This window comes from Chinchilla lanigera, unplaced genomic scaffold (genome assembly GCF_000276665.1).
Source record: "Chinchilla lanigera isolate Chin_1 unplaced genomic scaffold, ChiLan1.0 scaffold00027, whole genome shotgun sequence".
NCBI classification, from domain to species: domain Eukaryota; kingdom Metazoa; phylum Chordata; class Mammalia; order Rodentia; family Chinchillidae; genus Chinchilla; species Chinchilla lanigera.
In genome coordinates, this window is record NW_004955428.1 from 1,382,642 (window position 1) to 1,404,753 (window position 22,112).

General features: G+C 40.1%; 1 protein-coding gene across 3 annotated transcripts in view; it reads left to right on the forward strand.

Annotated features, from left to right (window-relative positions):
- Positions 1 to 22,112, forward strand: part of Smad1 (SMAD family member 1) — a 72,124-nt gene that overhangs the window by 25,244 nt on the left and 24,768 nt on the right. For all 3 annotated transcript variants that reach the window (XM_013515301.1, XM_005386647.2, XM_013515300.1), the window contains exon 2: positions 1,870 to 2,448. In XM_013515301.1, coding sequence (XP_013370755.1) covers positions 2,049 to 2,448 — 400 coding nt within the window. In that variant the 5' untranslated portion in view covers positions 1,870 to 2,048. The remainder of the gene's footprint in view (positions 1 to 1,869; positions 2,449 to 22,112) is intronic.

The following is a 22,112-nucleotide window of genomic DNA, read 5'->3' on the forward strand; positions in this document are numbered from 1 at the left end:
TTTAGGTTTTTCTCCGGTACCAGGAACCGAACTCACGACCTTGCGCTTGCCAGGCAAGCGCTTTTGCCGCTGAGCTAAATCCCCAGCCCCTTCACAGTGATTTTTGAAGGTTTTTTCTTTCTTTTTTTTTTTTTTTTAATTCCCTTTAAGGGTAAAATTCTAAGTTACCAGTTTACTTATTTACCTTTGGTGTGCTATAGGTGTCATTTCATTGCTTCCATTGTTTCTGTTGAACTGTCAACTGCCAACCTTACTAAAGAGAAGATAATGTGGGATTTTTCCCCGCCAGTACTGGAGATTGAAACCAGGGCCTTCACATTGACCTACATGCTCCTTTTTAGCCTTCATTTTGAGAGAGGATCTCATTAAGTCACTGAATTGCCCAGACTGGGCTTAAATTTGTGATCTTCCTATCTCAGCCTTGAAATCTCAGCTACCATCACAGATGTGGGCTACCATGCCTGGCTAGTTATGTGTCATCTTGAAGATTTTTTTCTTAGATTTTCAGCAATTTGTGATATGACACCTTGAAACTTGTATGTTTTGTTGTTGTTACTACAGTCTCTTAGCAATTTTGAAAAACCTTGGCCAGAGGCTAAAACTACTGTTTCAGCCACAGACTTGCTCTTTCTTCCTCTGGGACTCCAGTTACATGGTACTAGGCCTTTTTTTGCTTATCTATTACATCTACTCAGTTGTTCTCTTTATATTTCTTTTTTAAAAAAGCTTTCTTCAGCACAAACATTTGTTACTAATCTTCCAGTTAACTAATCTTTTTTCCCTACTTTCACTAACCTGTTATTATGACCTTCTAAAGTCTTCATTAGTTACTGTATTTTTCACTTCAAGAGTTTTTAGTTCATTCTTTTGTATGTATTTTGGTTCTCTCTTAGAATCCTCAATTTTGTCTTCCGTTTTCTTGGCATATTAATACTTAATATTTTAGAATTTGTGTCTGGTAATCCCAGGATCTGGACCCCATCCTAGGTCTGTGGTCTTTCGTTTTACTCTGGTCACTCAGTCACCTCTTCTGTATGCCTGGTAGCTTTTGATGGATGCTGTACATTGTGTGTGGGAGGGAATTATAGTCTCAGGATGATGATTTCCCTTCTCAGGAGAGAGTTTTTTGTTGTTTTGTATTTTATTGGCCAAGCTGTTAGTGATACCCATCACTGTGATCTAGTCTAGGATTAAGGTGATTCCAGTTTGCGGGTGTTTGTGTTGTTTTGGTGTCCTCAGCACTGTGAGACTACTGGAAGCTCAGCTTAGCTTTCTGAGCTTTTAGTCTCTTACTAGCTACTTCGTTCTCTCTACTAGATCCCTTGCTGCTTATGCCATAGGCATTGGCAGTGCCTTCAGGGGAAAAGTAGTGAAGAATGTTCAGCTCACTTCTTTGCTTATCCTTTCTCTAAAAACTTGGAGTTTTACATTTTTTTTCTCTTAATGCACTTTGATACCTCGCAGAAACTTTCTATTTTCTGGTTCGTTTGTTTCGGGGAAGCTTCATCTGATACATGCTACTCCATGTAGTTCTCTTCGAAGACCACCAGTCCTAAGGCATTGCAGCCCCACTCTCATGACCTGACAGCTTTAAAGATTATTTGTCCCAGTGCAGTCACACTGTGGGCTGGGGCTCCAATATACGAATCTGGTCCACAGGTTCCTATAATGCAGACGCTCCTCAGCTGAGGATGGGGCTCCGTCCCTATAAACCCATTATAAAGTCCAGAATTGATAAAGTCAAACCACCATAAACTAGGGACCACCTGTACATAAAAGTACTTAGTTACCTGGCACATAGTAATTAATTAATTAGTTATGATTGTGTGGAAGATGTGATTTTAAACATTTTTCTTTTTTTGTTTCTAGGTGCTGACTTTGGATTACATTATAGAAGACTAGGAATGATAATTTCTACTTTCAGAGCGTCAGACTAAGAAGCTAAAGAGAAGCCTTTGTAAATAACTGGCACCTCTCCTGCTGTCCTTTTGCATTTGGAGACCCCTTTGTTTCACGTTTCTGAGGAGTTTATAACTAGTATAGTCACTATGAACGTGACAAGTTTATTTTCCTTCACAAGCCCAGCTGTGAAAAGACTTCTTGGGTGGAAACAGGGTGATGAAGAAGAAAAGTGGGCAGAGAAAGCTGTTGATGCTTTGGTGAAAAAACTGAAGAAAAAGAAAGGTGCCATGGAGGAACTGGAAAAGGCCTTGAGCTGCCCAGGGCAGCCAAGTAACTGTGTCACCATTCCCCGCTCGCTGGATGGCAGGCTGCAGGTCTCCCACCGGAAGGGACTGCCTCATGTCATCTACTGCCGTGTGTGGCGCTGGCCTGATCTCCAGAGCCACCATGAACTAAAACCGCTGGAGTGCTGTGAGTTTCCTTTTGGTTCCAAGCAGAAGGAGGTCTGCATCAATCCCTACCACTATAAGCGAGTAGAAAGTCCTGGTGAGTGAGTCTCTCTGTGTTGATGTACTTTGTGTGCCCAGTAGATCTGTGTCGTCTCACACCAAATAATCTTTCTGTTTTTTCAGTTGTAATTCCAGAATATTTGGGAAGTGTGTGTGTGAATGCGCGTATGCACGAGCACACTTGTGTCTGTGTATGTATGTATGTGAGAGAAAGAATGTGTTACTGAGAGAGAGGAAGGAGGGAAGGAGAGAGAGAATGCCCATGTATTAGCTTTCTATCCCTGGAACAAGTATCTGTGAGAGTAAACTTACAAAGAAGAGAAGTTTGTTTTGGCTCACAGCTTTGGAAGTTTCAATCCATGGCCAATTGTCCCATTGCTTTTGGGCCTGTGGCAAGGTAGCATGTCATGATATGGAGCATGTAGCAGAATAAAGTTTGTGGCAGAGCAGAGAGGAAAAGGCAGGAGCTGGGGTCCCCTGATCCCCTTTAAGAGCATACTCCCAGTGACCTGACTTCCCTCCCACTAGGCCCCATCATCTAAAGGTTCCACTTAAGATGGCACTTAAAGATGCCACTCTGGGAAAGAAACCTATAACATGGCACTTTTTAATCATCTCTGGTGGAATTTTGCTGTGGTGTATTTCTTGTGGCATATTTCTTGTGGAGTATATGGAGGAATTACGTTCTGTTGTAAGACCATTCTATAAAAATATTTTGTAAATTATGCCTAGCTTTTGCATGTATGACCTTTGGGAGGTATAAAGGATTGGACCTCCATATCTGGATTCTGTATCCATTCATGGAACTAAGTGGGGATTGAAAATACTCAGAATGAAAAAAAGTTGTACATGTTCAGTATAGACATAGCATTTTCCTGCTTATTAGTCCTAAACAACATTAGAGTGTAATAACCATATAGCACTTACATTATATTAGGTATTATAAGTAATTCAGAGATTATTTAAATGATAGGGGAGGATTGTGTGTAGGTAATATGCAAATACTCCATCATTTTACATAAGGAACTTGAGGATCTACAGATTATAGTGTCTCAGGGAGTCGTGGAGCCAGTCTTTTATGGGTATGGATGGACAACTGTATTTTTTAGTTTGGGTAGCATTTTGCCTTTAAGTTAGAATCCACAGTTGAGACAGATCAGTTGGACAGTGATTAAATATTCAAGCATTTAAATATATCATTATCACACTGAAACCAGTTTTGTTAATGGATTGGCTATTAATATAGCCAGTGGTTACTAAGAGTTTACAAATGTGGACGTGCACTAGGATCACATGGCTTCCCTGCAAAGAATCCTGATCTTGGGATAGTCTACTGACGTGTGCTTTTAACAAGTACTTCACGTATTGCTGATGCTGCTGTTGGATTGGTGTTTGGGGACTACTGAGCTAGATCACGTAATAACATGCTTTTTAACTACTTACAGGCCAATTATTTAAATACAGGATACCAAAAATTGAATATTTTTTGTTAATTTTATGAGATAACAGGAAATATAAAAGTGATAATTTTATTAAATTTATTCAATAAAACATTCAACATCTGCCCAACATCACTTGGGATAGTCAGTACGTAAACAAACACACTGCCTGAGTGATACTCGGGGTAAACTGTTAAGTGGTTAACTAAAAGGCATTCTGTATTTTTGTAAAATTTTTAAAACATACAGAAAGCATTTAAAGACTGAGGAATAATTTACAAACATCTGTGTATCCCCCACTCATTTAAGAAATAAAGGGTTATACTTAAACTGAAGCCGTGGTTGTATGCCCCAACCTCATTTCCTTCACTAACCACTCTTTTTAATTTGATATCTATCTTCCCATCCAAATTTTATAGTATTATGTGGGTATGAGTCCATGACACTGCATATTATTTTGTATATTTATAAAATGATACTAGAATTTTTCCTACTACAACTTATTCATTCAATACTGTATTTTTGTGATTCTAACATTTTAGGGTTACATTGTGTAATCCTGTGAAGAACCCACTGGGTATTTACTGAAATTTCATTGATTTCATTTGGGGAAGACTGATGCAGTTATACTCTTGAACATACTACTTAGTGTTTGTTTCTGTACAGTTCTTGCACATCTTTTCTTGGATTTATCTCTGGAATTCTTACTAGTTCCAATACAGACATTCTTTTCTGCTTGTTACAGCACATGTGACATACTGTAGTTGTTTTATTATTATTATTATTACTATTATTTTAGCAGAAGCTCAATGTAGAGACATATGGTCCTCTTTTTAGGCAGAAATTGAAATGGTGCTAAGAGTTTTGGAAAAAAGCAGTGTGTGAGTAATATGTAAAAACAGGATTATTCAGGTAGATGATTTTTTTTTTTTTTGGTACTGGGAATCGAACTCATGACCTCAGGCTTGCCAGGCAAGTGTTTATGCCGCTGAGCTACACCCCCAGCCATGGTAGATGATGTTTTGATCTCAGCTGTAACTTTCAGGGGTACGTAGGGAAGGTTTTAATCCTGCTCACATCATGAAACGACACGTCCGAAAGTTAAGTGATCTGTGTGTCAGCATTCTGGAAAGTAGGTGCGTTTTGACGTGAAAAGTATCCTGCAGCCGAGATTCACCGTGGATGCGTCTCCATCCACCTCCCCCTCTGTATTTCACTCTGCCCTGCAGCACTCGCCGCCTGACTGCTGCCCGCTTCAGTTCTGTAATCTGCTCTGCAGAAAGTGGTCCTTTAGGATGCGGACGTGATGTCGCCCACGTTTCCCGTGGCTCCCGGACAGCTGTACATAGAGCCGTGCAGCTGTGGCTCCTACTGCTTTCTCAGCTTTCTTCCCACTCGCCATGTGCGATGCGCTTGGGTTCTCTGGAAGCACTCTGTGCCCTCTCCTCCTACTCTTTCCTCCCCCTTGGCCCAGCTCACTCTTCTTTCTTTGTGTTTAAACTTCCTGGAGGAGGTCAGTTTCACCGGGAAGCCTTTCTTGGTGCCTCCTTTTCCTTCTCCAAGATAGGTTGTGTCTTTGCAACCTGAGTTTTTTCCACAGCGTTCTTCATGGGTACAGTTACTGTTCTGTTGGCCTTCTCTGCCAGATAGAGAGCAAAGCCCCAAGGAGGCGCGGACTGTGTGTGTTACTGCCATCTCTCAGCAGCTACCATTGTTCAGTAAATTTTTGCTGTTAAATAAAATACTGGTTATAATTTATCTTATATGATCATTTGTCCATTTTGTAGAGAATTTTCAGTTTGTCTATTCCTTTGGACCATCTTTTTTTTGGTCATTTTATTGCTGTTACCAACACCTCTGGCAAGATAAAAAGAGCAATGCTGAGATGATTTTGTTACTCTTAATAACTTACATGCTCTGATAGAAGCTTTGACCGGAGTTGGAAAACTGGCTGCCGTAGGCATTTTGACCCTTTGCAAATATCACTTCAGCCTCCTCTCTGCTCAAGAATCTTGTGAGAACAGTTCTACAGAACTTTTAAGACCAAAGGTAAGATATACTTAATTTGAACACATCAGGACTTCACTTACATTTTTTTCATATTGTGACTTGTCCGATGTCAGTATGGAAGAAAATGGACTTTTTTGTAGACACCACTCTGAAGCATCCTGTATATCTTGTGGGGAGAGACCGTGCTAAAACAACCCCTGTACCTCCCAGAATTGAATAGACACACTCTCTCTGGAATATGAGCCACATGGAACACACCTGCGTATTTCTGTGAGGCAGGGAAAAGGGGGTCTAGAATTCTGAGCTACAGATACACAACTCGACAATGAAGTACTTTGAACTGCATAAGTATTTTACTTCAGCTGAAGTGTTTTAAAGAGCAGTGTAGCAGTTTAAGCACAAGATAGTTAAGTCTTCCAAATTTGGTGTTATCCACTGAGTCCCTGACAACTCATGAGAAGAATCTTGATTATCTAGGTGGTTTACGGTAATTTTCAAACTGTGGTCTCCAGAGTAGTAGCATCAGCATCACAAAGTGCCGATTTCTAAAGTAACGATTGTGTATATTTATGGGGTGCAGTAGGATATTTTGATATATGTATACATCGTGGAATGATCAGATTAGGCTGATGTACTTATCACTACCCATCCTTGCCATTTCTTTGTGGTGGGCACATCTAAAATCTCGTTCAGCAGTTTTAAAATGCATAATACATTATAACCGTGGTCACCGTGCTGTGTAAGAGGTCAGTGGAACTATTCCTCCTAACTGAAACTTCGTACCTTTTCACCAGCATCTCTCCTTCCCCGCTCCTTCAGCTTCTTGCACCATCTTTCTACTCTGTGCATCTCAGTTCAGCTTTGTCAGATTCGACGTCTCATGTTTAGGTAGTCATACATGCTGCGATTCTTATGCGTGCTCCTGTTGGACAGCCGCTGGTTAAGTATCCAGCCAAGTCAAGCAGGCCCAGTTGTCTGGGTGTAGTTATCTCTTATTCAAAAGAGATGCTACAAAGTTCATCTTTTAAATTATTCAGCATTTTGATTTTGCATATTCTGATAGTTATAAAACTGACTTCCTCTTTCCAGAATTTTCCTTTTGCTGATACTTTCAAGGTTAGCAGTCTGATGCCTTTAAGTGGGTAGTGGAGGAGAAAGGCATGCTTTTGTCGTTTGGATCAATGCAGATTTTTTTCCTCAGCTGTTAATTTTCATTAGCACATGTTTGCAAGTATATAGTGATTACATTCATCCTAAGGAGTTGTTACATGTATGTAACACATCAGTGCGTCTGAGAAGTGTCTATTCATTTTAGTTGCCCATTATTTGTTTGGGTCTTTTATTTTGGGGGAGTCTAATTTTTTGAATTCTTTATGTATCCCAGATATTGTCTGGGAGTAGTTAGCAAAAAAACTTTTCCTGCTCTGTAGGTTGTCTCTTTACTCTTGTTATTTCCTTTGCTGTGCAGGAGCTTTTTGATTTAATAGAATCCCTTGTGTTGATTCTTGATGTTACTTCTTATGTAGTTGGTGTTGTGTTCACATACCTTTTTGGGTATCTTTTACTGTGTTTTTTTAACCAACAATAATTTTATGGCTTTAAATAATTGTTTTTACTTATGCCATTTAATTTGTTCTAAATAAAATAGGGTAAAACTCCTGGGGAAAATTTGAAACTCTTGGGAAACACTGTGCCTCAGCTTGCATTCATTATAGGTACCAATGACAAAGAGCGTGAGGAGGGAGTAACCTTCCTTTTGTTGAAAGATACTGCTTTGGCCCTGCCTGAAAAATACATCTTTGGGAAGTAGAAAATGTTAGGAATTCCTTTTTCTGCACGTGTGAGCGCTTCAGGAAACAGAAAGTTCCAGAAGCTGGTGAAGACTCTGACCCTGCTGCTGATGTAGCAGGTGGACTATTTACTTGGACTTTTACTAGCCTTGAGAATCGAGGCTGCTTATTAGTGGTTGAATTAAATGTAGGTTTTCTTTCTCTTTACCGGAGTAAATGCTGACAGTGGTTCAGTCAGTCACCTAATTGTGGTATTGAGAAGACTATTCAGTCGCTATCTGCTGCTATTAAAATGCCTTAATGGAGATTTTCTGCCATTTGGCCTTTTTTGTTTTTGTTTTTCACATGGTCTTTGAAAATTGTCTTCTGCATTTTGAACCTATTCAAGTTGAAAGGCTGTATTAAACCTGAGCTTAAAATCCTGAGCCTTCAGTGTTCATCTGGAGTGACACCTTGCAGTTTTAGCTTCAAGGTGCTTTCATTTCAGCACCATGGTTGCCATCTTTTAAAATTAAAATACAGCTAAAGTCGTCTTCACCTGTTTACTGAATGTGGGTTCTGACTTTAGCTCCTTCAGTTATCCTGTAATGCATGACTTGGTAAGTTTTACCTTGAAGAGAAAGCTTCAGTGTTATAGAAATAGAGGAGAGATTCCTTGTGGCCAGGGTTGAGGGAGACTTGGGGACAAGGGGAAGTGGTGGTAGCTGAACAGGCAGTCTGAGGGATCCGGAGAGCAGTGGAGATTTTCTGTATTTTGACTTTATCAGCATCACTACTCGGATTGATTTCTCCATTATTCCTAGAACAGCAGGTAAATCTGTAATTATCTCAATTGAAAAATCATGTCCTGCCGAAAAGCAGCTAGTTCAGCTCACAGGTCAGTCACCCTGGTGCTTTTCCCTAAGACAGCCATTGTACTTTTTGATGGTGCAAAAGTTGTATGCATTCAGCAAAAACCATACTTCAGGTTTTGAATTGTGATGTTTTTCTGTGCTAGCTATTGTCACGGTAGTAGAGATGTGGCTGACACAGTGTGCAGTGGCCCCACTAGGCTTCATCTCTTAAAGGTTCTGCTCCCTCCCGGTAACACGGTCCCGGGGATCAGCACGGCCTTTGGAGAACATCCGGCATCTCGGCTATAGCGGATATTTTCAGAGGCTTCCTGCTGGACATAAGGAAGGTATCCTTGGCTTCTGAAGTTGGTCTTCCACAGCCCGCTAGGGTTCCATTCTTAAGTCTGGGTGGAAGTTTTTCTATTCTGATAAGTTCTTCTATTCTAGTTCACTACATTACACTACATAGCCTAGTGGGACAAAGGGTTTAAACAGTGAACTTTCACCAAGGATTTATCATTGTCAGTTTTATTACTGGAACAGTTGAAAGAATATATAGTCATGAGTAGAATTTAATATCCAATCTTTTAGTGGATTCCATAGTCTTAAATCCAAGGCAAAATACGAAGTTTGTTATTTTGATCCCCCACTACCCCCAGCCAGTACATGTTCTTAAGTGCATTATTTGGGGTATTTATTTGGGGTTTTTATTAATTGGGGAACACATAGGCAGGTTCAGCTAGTACCATTATATACAAAAGTTATGTAAATTGAAGCAGTCATCTAGATATCAACAGTATAATTTATGGGTGGAATTATGTTTGCTAAATCTCCAATTTGAAATTTTAGTTTACAAATTATACAAAGTATCTTTCTCATGCTTTTGCCTTTCTGAGCTTCATCCTCCACTTCATTACTTTCCTTTTTCTATCTCTGCAGTATGAGGTGTGCAGGATAAGAATTTTTCACTTATTTCTTATTTATTTAAAATGCGGGTCTTTCCCATCTCACACTGCTACTTCAGAGAACAGGAAGAATACCAGCCAGCTAGCAGCTGTTAAAAGACAACAAAAAAGTATTTTTAAAGCCATAGAAAAACATTTGTCATAGTAAATGAAAGAAGTAGTAGTAGTGTGTACACTGATTTTAGTTGTGTGAAAATAGTATTTAAATTAAGAATATAACCTGACTAGTACTTCTAAGACTTGCTTTGGGGAAACAGTTGAAACTTCGTGAGTTGTGATTTTTGACTTATTAATCTAACCTGTGAATCATCTTGAGCAACGTCTTACAGGGTTGAGGAGGTTTTACTTGTGGTGGGAGTGGGTGATCTACCCCTTCCCCTTTGGCTTTGAAGGATGCTTGCAAAAGCAAGACAAAAAATAGATTATTTTTATGTAATGCTCTCAGCTGCTTATCCTGGTTTTACTTGTAGCCTCTTTGGTATTAGGTATCAGAAGGCTCAGAGAAGACTTCACACTTCTTTTCGCTTAATGTGTATCCTATCCTGTTGGCCATTTTCAACTTCAAAATATGAATATTCTCTTGGAAGTCTCAGAATTATGACTGATCATGAATTCGCGAAGTCATCAAACCTCTGCCCTGATTTTGGGGAAATGAGGTTTGTTGGGGGCAGAGATGGGGAAGTGAAAGGGGGATATTCATTTATAAAAACCAAGCTGGGAGTCTTGGGACAGCAGTAGGATAGAGCACTGTTAAAAAATCCAAGCAGCCAAAAGAGGCCCCAGATTATGTGGAATGGCTAGCACAGCTGGGCATTGGTGCCGCTGGTTAGATGATGGTGTCAGAACTAGCTTAAAAGGCTGCATGCAGACTTGATTCCCTTTAGGGCTGGTCTGGGCTTCCATTGTCTCAGCAGCTCTTCCCCATGAATGGAGGTGGGGAGAGAAACAACTTATTGTGCTGCTGACCCATATTCCACTTTCATAACTGTCACTGCCTTCTACAGAATTCTCTCTTCCTGTGATGTTTAGCACTGAAATCTTACCATAGTACTCTGTTGGAGGTTTGCTTTTCACAAAACTGCTAAGAGCCACTGACTTGTATAACTAAACGGTAAGTTCCTAAATAAAAGGTGTACCCTGGAAACATTCTGTGGTTTAAATAAAAGGATTTAGATCGATGAAGGACTTCGGCAGTTTCCCCCCTGGTTGTTTAAATAGTTCTTTAACACTCTGGACTATCAACTGACCTTACCAGTGGAAGCTTAGGTTTATATTCTGCTGCATCATGGCCTCAGGTCTAGAGCAGCTCTGCAGGAGGCACTGCTGCCCTTAGCTCTTCACTCCACAGAAAGGGGGCTGGGGATTTAGCTCAGCGGCACAGCGCCTGCCTGGCAAGCTCAAGGTCATGAGTTCGATTCCTGGTACCGGAAGAAAAACAAAAAACAAACAAACAAAAACCCCCAAAAAACCCAAAAAGGACTGGTTTCTTAGGGAGGAGGTCCAGTTTGGCCCACGCAGTCACATCATACCCTTACTGTAGTACCTGCCTGCTCACCTGTGTGGGATCCTCAGGAGGAAATGAGGTGGAAGAGTATGATTTTATAAGGGATGTTTGGGCAGCTTCTTGTGAGCTAAAATTAAATGCACTACGTGTACAATAATGGTGAAATTGCCTTATTTTTTCTTTTATGTTTGCCTATCAACTATATATGGCTAGCTAGCTTTGTAGCAGTCAGCAGTAGTTTTTTAGTGGCCATGTTTTTCTTTGAGCACCTGGAAAGTTTGCCTTGCATTTGGTGGTGGTGTGGTGCACTGCACAGATATTTAAGTAAGATGCTGAAGTTAGGAAACAGTTACGGACAGGTGCTGTGAAACATTAAACCTAGAACTTTTCAATGGGGGAGAAAGGAACTGGTTTAAAAACGATGTACTTACATTTAAGAGACAACCAATGGGAAAGGCCAGCGTGAAACTGCTGTGCCCCTGGCCAAATCTTGATCCATAAAATACAGAAGTGAATTATAAACCATTGGGGGAAGGCAAGGACCCAGGAATCCTGCTGATGAGAAAGACATGGGGGAGAAATGAGTGAGTCTGTTGCTTACCGTGGAGGGCGATTGCCAGCTGGTTAAAAGGAAGTGAAATTCTTCCAGAATTCAGGACAGATAAGACTGTTTAAAGGAGGTACTTATTTGCCTGTAGTAGTAGAGTTAAAATATGATAGGGGACTGGAGATGGACACTCCAGGGTAAGAAGACATGCATTCGATTTTGCACTTGGTAACTTCCACCTTGGGCCAGTCACTCGTCCGCTTTGAGCTTGTGTTCGCTGACCCATGGAAGGGGGAGTGATTGTGTCTCTTTCAAGGCTTGTGGTGGGATTAAACACTACATGCGAAAAGGCCCTGTGCACTACTGTGTTCTTGAAAATGGGATGAGAGTGAATCAGGATGGGGAACATAACTTCTCTGCGCCTCTTCCTTAGACTAAAAACAAAATTTGTAATGTAAGCCAGTCTTGTCTAAACAAAATACTGAAGAATCTCGTGATAACCATTACAATAAAAACAGTAACAAATGAAAATAGCTGCTTTTTGTGCTTATTATGTGGTAGGGGTAAGCACTTTTACCACTTCACGTGTATTTGCACTCACTCCTGACCACAACCGGTTGAAGTACAGTACTGACAGATTGCTGCAGTGCAGTTTTAAGTTGTCACACATCTTGAAACCAGAGAGCCAAGTTTCGAAATCCACACTGCTTAACCTCTGCATTGGACAGCTTCTGTAAAGAAGTGGTTTCCACCTCCTTAACAAAGCAGATGAATACCCAGAGGTTTTAGTAGTAGAGCATGTGCTCAGAAATACATAGGCATGTGTACCAGTCTTAGGTCAATAATGGTAAATTGAGCGTCTCCATCTGTGTCAAGTGTGTAAAGAGCTGTATTTGTGTTTATTTTCCATCGGTCAGTCATCACCATTAGACAACAAGTGTCTGAGTTTCATGGAACATATTTAATGGAATCAAATCTGAACTTGGAATGAGCTGAATATAATTAATTCAGCTGCAATTACACGCTAAGGCAAGCTGCCTGGTGTGGTGCCTGGGGCTAATCATTTACATATCAGTGGTGACTTGGCAGCTGGGCTTATTGCTTTATGATAACTGTCCCTCTCTAAATGCCTACCAAAGCTCAGAAACTTTATTAAAACCAATTGTGGAGGCTGAAGCAGGAGGATTGAAAGTTCCAGGCCAGCCTGGGAAACTTACAAGATCCTGTTTCAAATTAATTAAAAAAAAAAAAAAAAAGACAGGGTTGTGCATGCTGGGCGTTTATTTCTGTGGTAGAGGGCCTGTTTAGCATGCATTAATGCCCTGGGTTCAAATTCCAAGTACTGGACAACAACATCAAAAAACGTGTGCAGCACAGAAAGAGTTGCCCTAGTGTGGTGGTTAAAAGCTTACATTACAGAGCCAAACTTCCCAGCTTTGACTCCTTTCTCCTCTGGTTATTGGCTATGTATTCTTAGGCAAGTTACATATCCTTAGGGAAATTATAGTACTTACTCTCCCTGTACCTCACCTTCCACTTTCCTAAGGTAGAGGTAATGATAGTGGCTCGAATCAGAGTTGTTATAAGGATTAAGGGAGTTAATATTTAGTACAGTGTGGATTGGTATGTGGCATATATAAGCACTTAGTATGAAATAGAAAGGAAATCTGAGAGAAGGACTATAATTCTCATTTTACCAAGGAAAGTGAGGTTTAACAAGTAAATGAATTAGCCCTGTCAATTGGGTAGTAAGTAATGAGCGGCATTTCCAAGTTTGGATGTCTACAATCCACCCCACAAAGGACTTTTTTTCCTTCCAATGTTTTAAACTCATATCCTGAAGTTTTTTCTACCTTTAGGAGCTTTTGCAGTCTCTAATAATAGCACCTTTGCTCTGTGGAACTTAAGCAAATAAATACTTGGAAAGGCAACCAGGGAAGAGTGGAAGAGAAAAGGCTGCTGTGAGCTGCTGCTCCTGATGCTCAGGTGCATGTGGAGGATCGTCTCCTCATCCCGATGTGGAAATTGAGGCATGAACCTGACCCAGAGTCAGTAGTTTGTGACACCATGCTGCTTGACCAAGAAAGCAGCGCTGCATTTTCCCGTCAGCTTCCTAAGACTATACCATCCCTTTCCATATCATTCTGGCTTAAACCGATGTACTGTCTCAGAATCGGACTGACACAGTAGTCTCGGAGGTGAGAGGGATCTCTCTGGAAATTTGAAGGTGAGAAAATGAAAGTTCATTACACAGCTAGTGAGACCCATAACTAGAGCAAGAAACGGGTAGTGCTCTGGTCTTGGTGCACGCAGTAACTTCTCATCCTCCTTCTCCCAAAGTCCCTGAGGTTTTGATGTATTATATCTGGGATGAGGAACAAGAGTCTGTCTTTTTAAACAGGTATCTTGCTAATTCAGATGAGTCTGAGGACTGCATTTAAGAAAGACTTCAGTACATTAATCAGCTTGTAAAAAAGAGGTTAGGAGCCAGGCGTGGTGCACACCTGTAATCCCAGCAATCACTTCAGTTCTGGGACAGGCGTGAGTTCAAGGCTAGCTTGAATTACACAGTGAGACGCTGTCGCAAAAAAAAGAAAAAAAAAAAAAGCTAGGAACAGTAATTCACAAACACTTGCTAATTGAAAAGCCACTTACTACAAGCCTGTTATATATCAGGCACTGTATGATACAAAAGAAAGAAAACCAGTTATACCTTCAAAGTTTATGGCCCAGTAGGTGAGGTAAAGTCAAATTAGCAATAAAATTTTGGAGATCCTACAATGAAAGTCTATTGGGAGTGGGCGGAGAGAAAGACCAGGGAAAGCACCATAAAAGAAATGACATCAGAACAGAAACCTGCGGGTGAGCAAAGGTACAGTATTCTGTAAAGTCCCAGGGTAGCTGGGTGAGGAGTGTGATGTTAACACCCAGAGACTGGCTGGAGCCCGAACCCCCAACTCGGTCACCAGGTCGCGGCTGCTGTGTGATGAGTGCCGGGTGTCGGAAACATGTCTCAGGGAGATCACCTTCGGTGTACAAAAAAGAGCCACTGGCACCGTGGCTGCGGCACCGTGTAGGAAGTGGAGTTTGGTGGTCTCAAAGTAAACTGAATGTTTTTTTAAGTTTGATGATGTTATTAAATGTAATTCATTTCTTGTATTCAAATAGTGTTTGCATTTGTCTTATTCCTGGAAAGTGAATACTACAGTGTTGCCATTGTTAGGCCAAACTGCCTTAAATTTCAAAAATGTGTTCTCCAAAACAACCAGTGGAAGACTGGAAAGAGAACTTTAAAACTGACTTTCACAATCTTTCTTTAGTTTTACAGTGCTAAATAATGAGGTCTGGTGGTTTTGAGTAGACCTCGGTCCAAATCCTGGCCCTCCACACAGCAGCCGTGTGATCCAGGATGAGTCATTTAGCAAGGCCGAGCCTGCTTTCTCATCTGGAGAACAGAGATAGTCTGGTGAATTCAGCGATAGCAACTCCCTGTGCGCAGGGACAGTGTTTGTTCTGTCGGCTTTCGTAACTGCAGGACTCAGTAAACCTTATCTACTATTGCACACCCTGCCTGCCGTCACCTCACCAGCAACAAGCAAACAAAAAGGTAAACTGCCCTCACAAAGGGCTTGGCTACTGGAGTTTTTTCATTAAAATTTAGTACTCGTGAATGTTCTGAGCATCATTTCTTCAGGTTCCCGGAGGTATCCTGAGGTGAGGAATTTTATTTCAAAAATGAGCATGCTGGTTAAGTGGTCTTATCCGCTCCACTTCGTTTGAAATGGTTTCTGTTCTCAAGGTCACCGGTATCTAGAGACATCTGGCCAGTGTAGATAGTATATTGGGCACAGCTGCTTTGGCAGCTTGCCCTCTCCTTTCAGTGAAAATTGCTGCTCTCCCTGAAAGAACCAACTCTAACTGGCTCTCAGGTCATTCTTGGGTTAGCCCTGAGCCGCCGCCCTCACCGAGTGTCCTAAGACGTCATCTGGGACTGAGCTTTGGACACTGCAGACTCCAGGTGTCCATGAAGCAACATTCTCATCAGTCAACGCTTGCAGAACTTAGTGGGGGGGAGGCCCCTTGCACAGCAAATCCTATACTCCTTTGTGTGACGAAATTGAGACCATGAGAGGTTAGGTGATTTGCTCAGTCACACAAGTAGTTATTATCTACCGTGGCCAGGAATAGAACTCAGGTGTCCTGACTCCGAGCTGACTGCCTGGGCCAACTCTTCAGAACTAGAACGTGTTTAGGTACCACCAGGTGGCAGGGAGCTTGTCTGCCATTATGTCTGCGTGGACAGACAATGGGCAAGGGTTTGCAGCTCATCCTCAGAGCTCTCGGGCTAAAAAAAAAAAAAAAAAGAAAAAAAAATCCTCAGAGCTCTCGTGCTTAAAAAAAAAAAAAGATAAGAAAAAGAAGAGGAAAGAAAAAGATCAAGCAAGCAAGCAGCTGTTTTTTTATCAACATTTGGTGGGGGTTTGTCAGAGTTAGAGACTAAATTACTGGACTAGTCCTGGTCGCTTAGTGGTAGAATTTCAAGCCATACTTGAGAATCTTGAGAAAGCTCAAATCTCCGAAGTGTACAGAAAGGCTCTCCGGAGCTCTGCCCCTCTTTTCAACTTCAGCCGTTCTTTTTCATTCCTTTCCCCTTTGCCTTGGCAACACAGAAAAGCTGAGTCCAGTAGCAGAATCACAATTGTCTCTTGAAACTTTTGCTTCCTGAAATGCTCTTAGTGTGGTTTCCTTGTTGACTGGAAAAAGAGTTTTATTTTTTAGCCAAAATAGACGCACAGTTTGAAAAGCAGAATTAACATCATTTGAAAGAGAATGAAGTCTGGAGGCTTTTGTTTTCCTCCTGAGAGGTGAGGAGAGGAAGGGAAGATTGTGCATTCCTTTAAAGATTTAGGCAATTAGAGATTTGCGGGTGGCCAGAGGGAGGGTTGGGGCCACACCAGTGTCTTTTTCAGAGCATACTTGATGGGCGAAGGGAGGGAAACCGAGTCAGAGGTAACTAGGGTTGGTTACTACTCCTAGAATATAGGAATGGTACATACAGTTTGCTTCTAAATTTCTCAAATCAAAAAGACTTAAATGTGTACAGAGAAAGATCTTTTGACATTGTGCTTTTTAAAAGGAGTCTTATAATTCAGATCAATCAGTAGCAGCAGCCTTCTCTGGAAGACAAGTCTTATTCTCAGAAGCTGTCAAATAGCAGTGACTTTATTGCCTTAAGAAACAAAGAAGGTGGTTCCCTGAAAAGTCAGTGCTCCCACGTGTCTCTTTTCCATAAAAGTAGAAATAGCCTGAAATACAGAAAGAAACAGACGGAGACTTTCCCTCACTTTCTTTCCCATCCAGGTTCTGACTAAGTCAAACCTAACATTTACAGATCCTAGTTATTTAGGCTGTAATCTTGATTAATCTGGTTAACCGTGGTTGAGAGTGCTCATTGTCTTCATTTGAAGCCCAACTCTTGACACAGTGTGTGTGATCCTAGGTAAGGAAATTAGCCCTCTAAACACTTGGTGCTGCAGGGTGGTATAATGTGCTCAGCACGGTTCAGGCTTTTAGTTAGTACCTGTGGTGGTAGCAGCGTTCATGTGAACTTTGTGGAAGTAGTCGTCTCCTAAAGATCAATTTGATAAGTGTCTCCTTGCTTCTGTATGTTACCTTAGTTCTAGAGTATTGCTTCATACCATATCTATCTGCCTTCTCCCTCTTCTGAGAACTTTATAACTTACTTAGAATTGTATGTGCCACAGTAAATAGGTGATCTACATATTCAAATTAGGGTATTGCCACCTGCATCAGCCCCACTACCATACTGGATCCTCAGAATCATAAGTAGCAGGGGCTGGGGATTTAGCTCAGCGGCAAAGCGCCTGCCTGGCAAGCGCAAGGTCGTGAGTTCGGTTCCCGGTACCGGAGAAAAACCAAAAAAAAACAAAAATCATAAGTAGCAGTTGTGGACGACCAGTTTCACTTGATTGTAAGTTACTTAAAATGTTACTTTGATAAGGCTTAAAGAGTAGAAAATATGTATGTGAATTAGTGAAATAAAGCAAAATTTCAGTGTGATTTCACAGTTCCAGTGGAACTACAGTCCTTGGACCCCAGATGAGTTTACTGTCTGTCACCGAGGTTTACTTTCCTGGGAAATGTCTCAGAAGATGCCGAGGGCAGTTTGAATGGATTTTGAAGCACTAGTTGCAACTTTATTAGAAAGGTGAATTGAGCCAGGTAAAATGTGCCATAAAAGTCCTTTTCTAAGAGTGTGTAAGATATCCATTTTTTTTTTTTTACATGCGAGTTACTTACTAAATTTAAGTGGCTCGTACAAGACATTGTGTATGTCTTAAATATTATCACTTCTTTAACAGAGGCTTCTGCCTGGCTGTTTATTTTGGATATTCAGCTGGGTTTCACTGTATCTGTGATAGTGGTAGAGACAGGAGGGTAAACCTGAGTGAGTTGGGAATAAAGTACTATGGAGGTATCATAGTACTAGCTCCCAAACTGGCAAGATGGGAGTGGGCAATAGAAATATTTTAACCTTTGAAAAAACCTGGCAAAGCCCAGCATAAAATTGCTTCTTCCTTTATTTCTGAATAGCTTACTTGAAGAATAACAGGGATGGAATAAACTGCACGTGGTAAAATGTAGACTTTTATTAGTTTTGGTGTAAGTATCTGTGAAGGCATCGCCACAAGATATTGAACGTACTCATGCCTGTTTACTCCTGTAATCTCTCCCTCCAGCCCTTACCCCTATGCCCAGGTAATTACTGATTTGCTTTCTGTTATTTTATATGTGTGGAATATATACAGCATACACACTTTTCTATTTGCCATCTCTCAACATAATTAGTGTAAGATTCATCCATGTTGTGTGAAGCAGTATTTTTCTCTCTTTGTTTGCCGAGGAGTATTCCAGTGTGTGGATATGCCGTAATATTTTATTCACTGCCTTGATTACTTTCTCATTGCTGGGACAAAATATTCAGCACCCACAAATTAAAGGGGGAGAGGTTTATTCTGGCTCATAGAGGTTTCATCCATAGTGGGCTGGCTCTAAGGCAGCAGGGCATGGCAGAGGAGAGAGAGCTCAAGGCATGGTGGCAGGAAGCAATGAGAGATTGAGGGAGAAGGAGGAACGTGTGAGCCTCCAGGCCACATCCATAGTGACCCACCACCAGGGTGTTCCTCCCAATATCACACCCACCTGTGGACCTTCAGTGGACTAATCCAGTGATGAGCATCACACTTATGGTCCAGTCACCACCCAGAGCCCCACCTGCTGTCCATATGTGAAACATTTTCTTTATCTGCAACATAAAACAATACCTTTGTCTTCCCCTCTCCTATATCCCTTCATAACCTCTATTCTACTTTTTAGCTCTATGAATTTGCCTGTTCTAAGTACTTTATATAAATGAAATCATGAACTATTTCCTCTGGTTCTGGCTTATTGCACTGAAACTATTTTTAAGATTTGTCTTCTCTGGTGATGAGTCTGTTGAAATCTGTTACCTAATTTTTCAGTTGGATTTTTGGTTTTTAATGAGTGAGTGTTGAGAGTTCTTACATATTTAGGGCACAAGTACTTCATCAGCTACCTGATTTCTTTCAGGTATGTGGCTTGAATTTGTTAAATGAAAGATAAAACGCTTAAATAAATATCCTCGAGCATTTGCTGGGGGCAAATCAGAAATTCACAAAATACATATAGAAATGGCCCAAACTGGAAAAAAATCAAGGACAGCTGCTGGAACTCAGGAATAAATTTAAAAAGACAAAAACATTACATAACAAGGGGATAAAATACAGTGTACCAAAAGGAGGTTAGGTATATATTAAAATCATTGAGCTCGTTGAATAAAGATAGGAAAACAGTTAAATGAGGGAAAGGGGACTTAAAAAGAAGTTAATAGTTCAAATGGACAGCGGAAGAAAAAATTCAAAATACGTGTAAGTGAAGCCTCAAGTTCTTGGAGACATGGAACAGGCCTAATGTTTAAAAGTACAATGGAGGAAAACTTTTCAGAAGTAAGGAAAAAAATCTCAATCAGTACACCAAAAGGATCTACCATGTACTTGGGGAAATTCCCCTAGAATGACCAACTTTGAGATAAAGTCTTGTAAAACTATTAAGACCTTAAAGACAAAGTTCAGGGTATCCATGGAAAAAGAACACAACATAAAATTAAGAAAGTCAGTCTCGAACCAGGCTGCTAGAAGAGCTTCTTATAGAAACAGGTGTTGGTGAAAAAAGCATTTTCAAGAAAATTAAAGAAGGCAAGCCCAAGCCAAGCTGTCCCTTGAGTGTCAATGCTATAGAAAAAGTTTTGAATGTGAATGGAATGCCCTTGCAGTGGGCTCTTCTGTTGACAAGTCTGCTGGAGGAACTGTATTGAACTAAGAGATGACTGGTGAAATTTTGGCAAAAGTACTGGTGATGAGTATTAATTGCAGAGATACAAGTGGTAACATGGGTGAAAGAGTATTGTGCAGAACTTAGAAATGCTCGCAAAATAGAAACAGCACGATTTTAGAAATGCAATACAAGAACTGAGAAAAGGAGGAAGGTAGAAGAAGATGATTGATAATTACATAGACCAGGGTGAAAGTGAAAGGATACCATTTAAAACAAATGAACTAGAAATTAAAAAGTTGAGTAAGAACAAATGAGTATTGCAGACACTAAAGAATACAAATACAAAAATAACCACAGCATAGAAACATAAATCTTTAGAACTTTCTTTGAAAATGTATAAAAGTTATACCACAAAAGAAATATGATGTAAAATAGAAGTGTATCTTATATATTTTAAATATATAAATATAATGCCATGAAAATATGGTAAATTACTAAGAGGCAAAGCCAAATGTATCAGCCATATTAATAAGTATAAATGGGTTTAAATCATATTTGAAAGATTTTTCAGTTTGCCTTATAACACAAAACTCTGTATTAGTCACAAAAAGGTGATTGCAAAATGACCCCATTTAACCCAGGAGAGGTGGCACATGCCCGTAAGCACTAGAGAGTCTGAGGCAGGTGGGTCAGGAGTTTGAAGTCAGCCTCGGCTACATAGCTAATTTGAAAGCAGCCGGAAAAATGACGGGAGCCTTGCAAAAAGGAGATAGCAAAGGCATACCAGGTAAATGGAAACAAAAAGAAGGGTCCTTGGGGTTTATTTTTGCTTTGTTGTTGTTAGTAGTAGTTTGTTCTTAATCAGACAAAATACTGTTCAGGACCAAAAACACTAACAAAGAGACACTTTACAATGAACCAGATAAGATGGAAACCTCCTGAATAAAGGAGAAAACTATGAACTGTAGGAGAAAACACAGAAACCATAGGAATTTTAGCACACCAGTATTAATATAAGATAAATCCATGTTTAAAAGAAACAAGGAATGGTTATTGAAATGTGGCAAAGAACAGCCGGTGGGCCAATTTATTCAGCCTATTTCTGTAAACAGTTTTGTTAAACACAGCCACACTGGCTGTGGCTTTCATGTTACTGTAAGCGGACTAGTTGTACTGTAATAGTACTGTAAGCGAACTGAATAATTGTGACAGAGACTTTATGACCCACAAAACCTAAAATATTTATCCTCTGCTCCCCTTCAGAAAAAATTTACCAAACCTCGGCATCGGAAACCTAAATAGCAATATTAATAAGGTAGCTCTTTGGACATTGTGCCCTGATAATGGAAAATATATCTTCTTTTCAAGTATACAAGGAATAATCAGAAAAATGTATCCTATTGTAGGTGATGAAGAAAATACTAAGTTCCGTAAAGTAGCAATACTGCGGCCAGCATTGTCTCACAGTGCCATGCTTCCTAAAATTTATTAAAGCACATAAGCTTCTCGGCCTGGAATTGTTTGTGGTTTGTTTGTTCTGAGGTTTTTTTGCTTTGGAGTTTTATGGTACGGTTACAGCAACTGAGTTACTTCTTCAGCCCCTACCTGGGAATTTTAAAACTTTTTAAAAATTGAATGTTGCCTAAGTAAATGAGAAAATATAATAAAAATTAAATGACTTCTGGGAAATAGCATAACAACCTAGAGATCTGAATCTATCATCTATATTTAAACCAGTGAACAGAGGAAAATTTATAGCCTTCTACATAACTATGAGTAAACACAAAAGAATAAAAATAAATGAATTTTGTGTTCCCAATAAGAAATCTAGGAAAAGAACATCAAAGTAAACCAAAGAATGTGCAAGGAGTGAGATAATAAAAGGCCAAAAAAAAAAAAAAAAGGGAGAGAATTAGAAAAATAGATCAACTCAACAAATCTAAATCCTGATTTGAAGACCTGGAAGGGGTGGGAGGGAAGACCAGGGACTAGGTAGTATAGCTAAGAAAAAAGGGGGCATAAAGGGAAAGCACAAATAGAAAAAATAAGAAACAAGAGGAAACAGCTATGATACATATTTTAAGATGAACTTGATATAGATTATAAGATTAATTATAAGATTAATTTACATACATATATATGCAAATATATTTGAAAGCCAAGATGAAATGGATAGTTTTCTTTAAAAAATAATTTATTGGGATTAAATTTATGTCCATAGAAACACTAGAGAAATC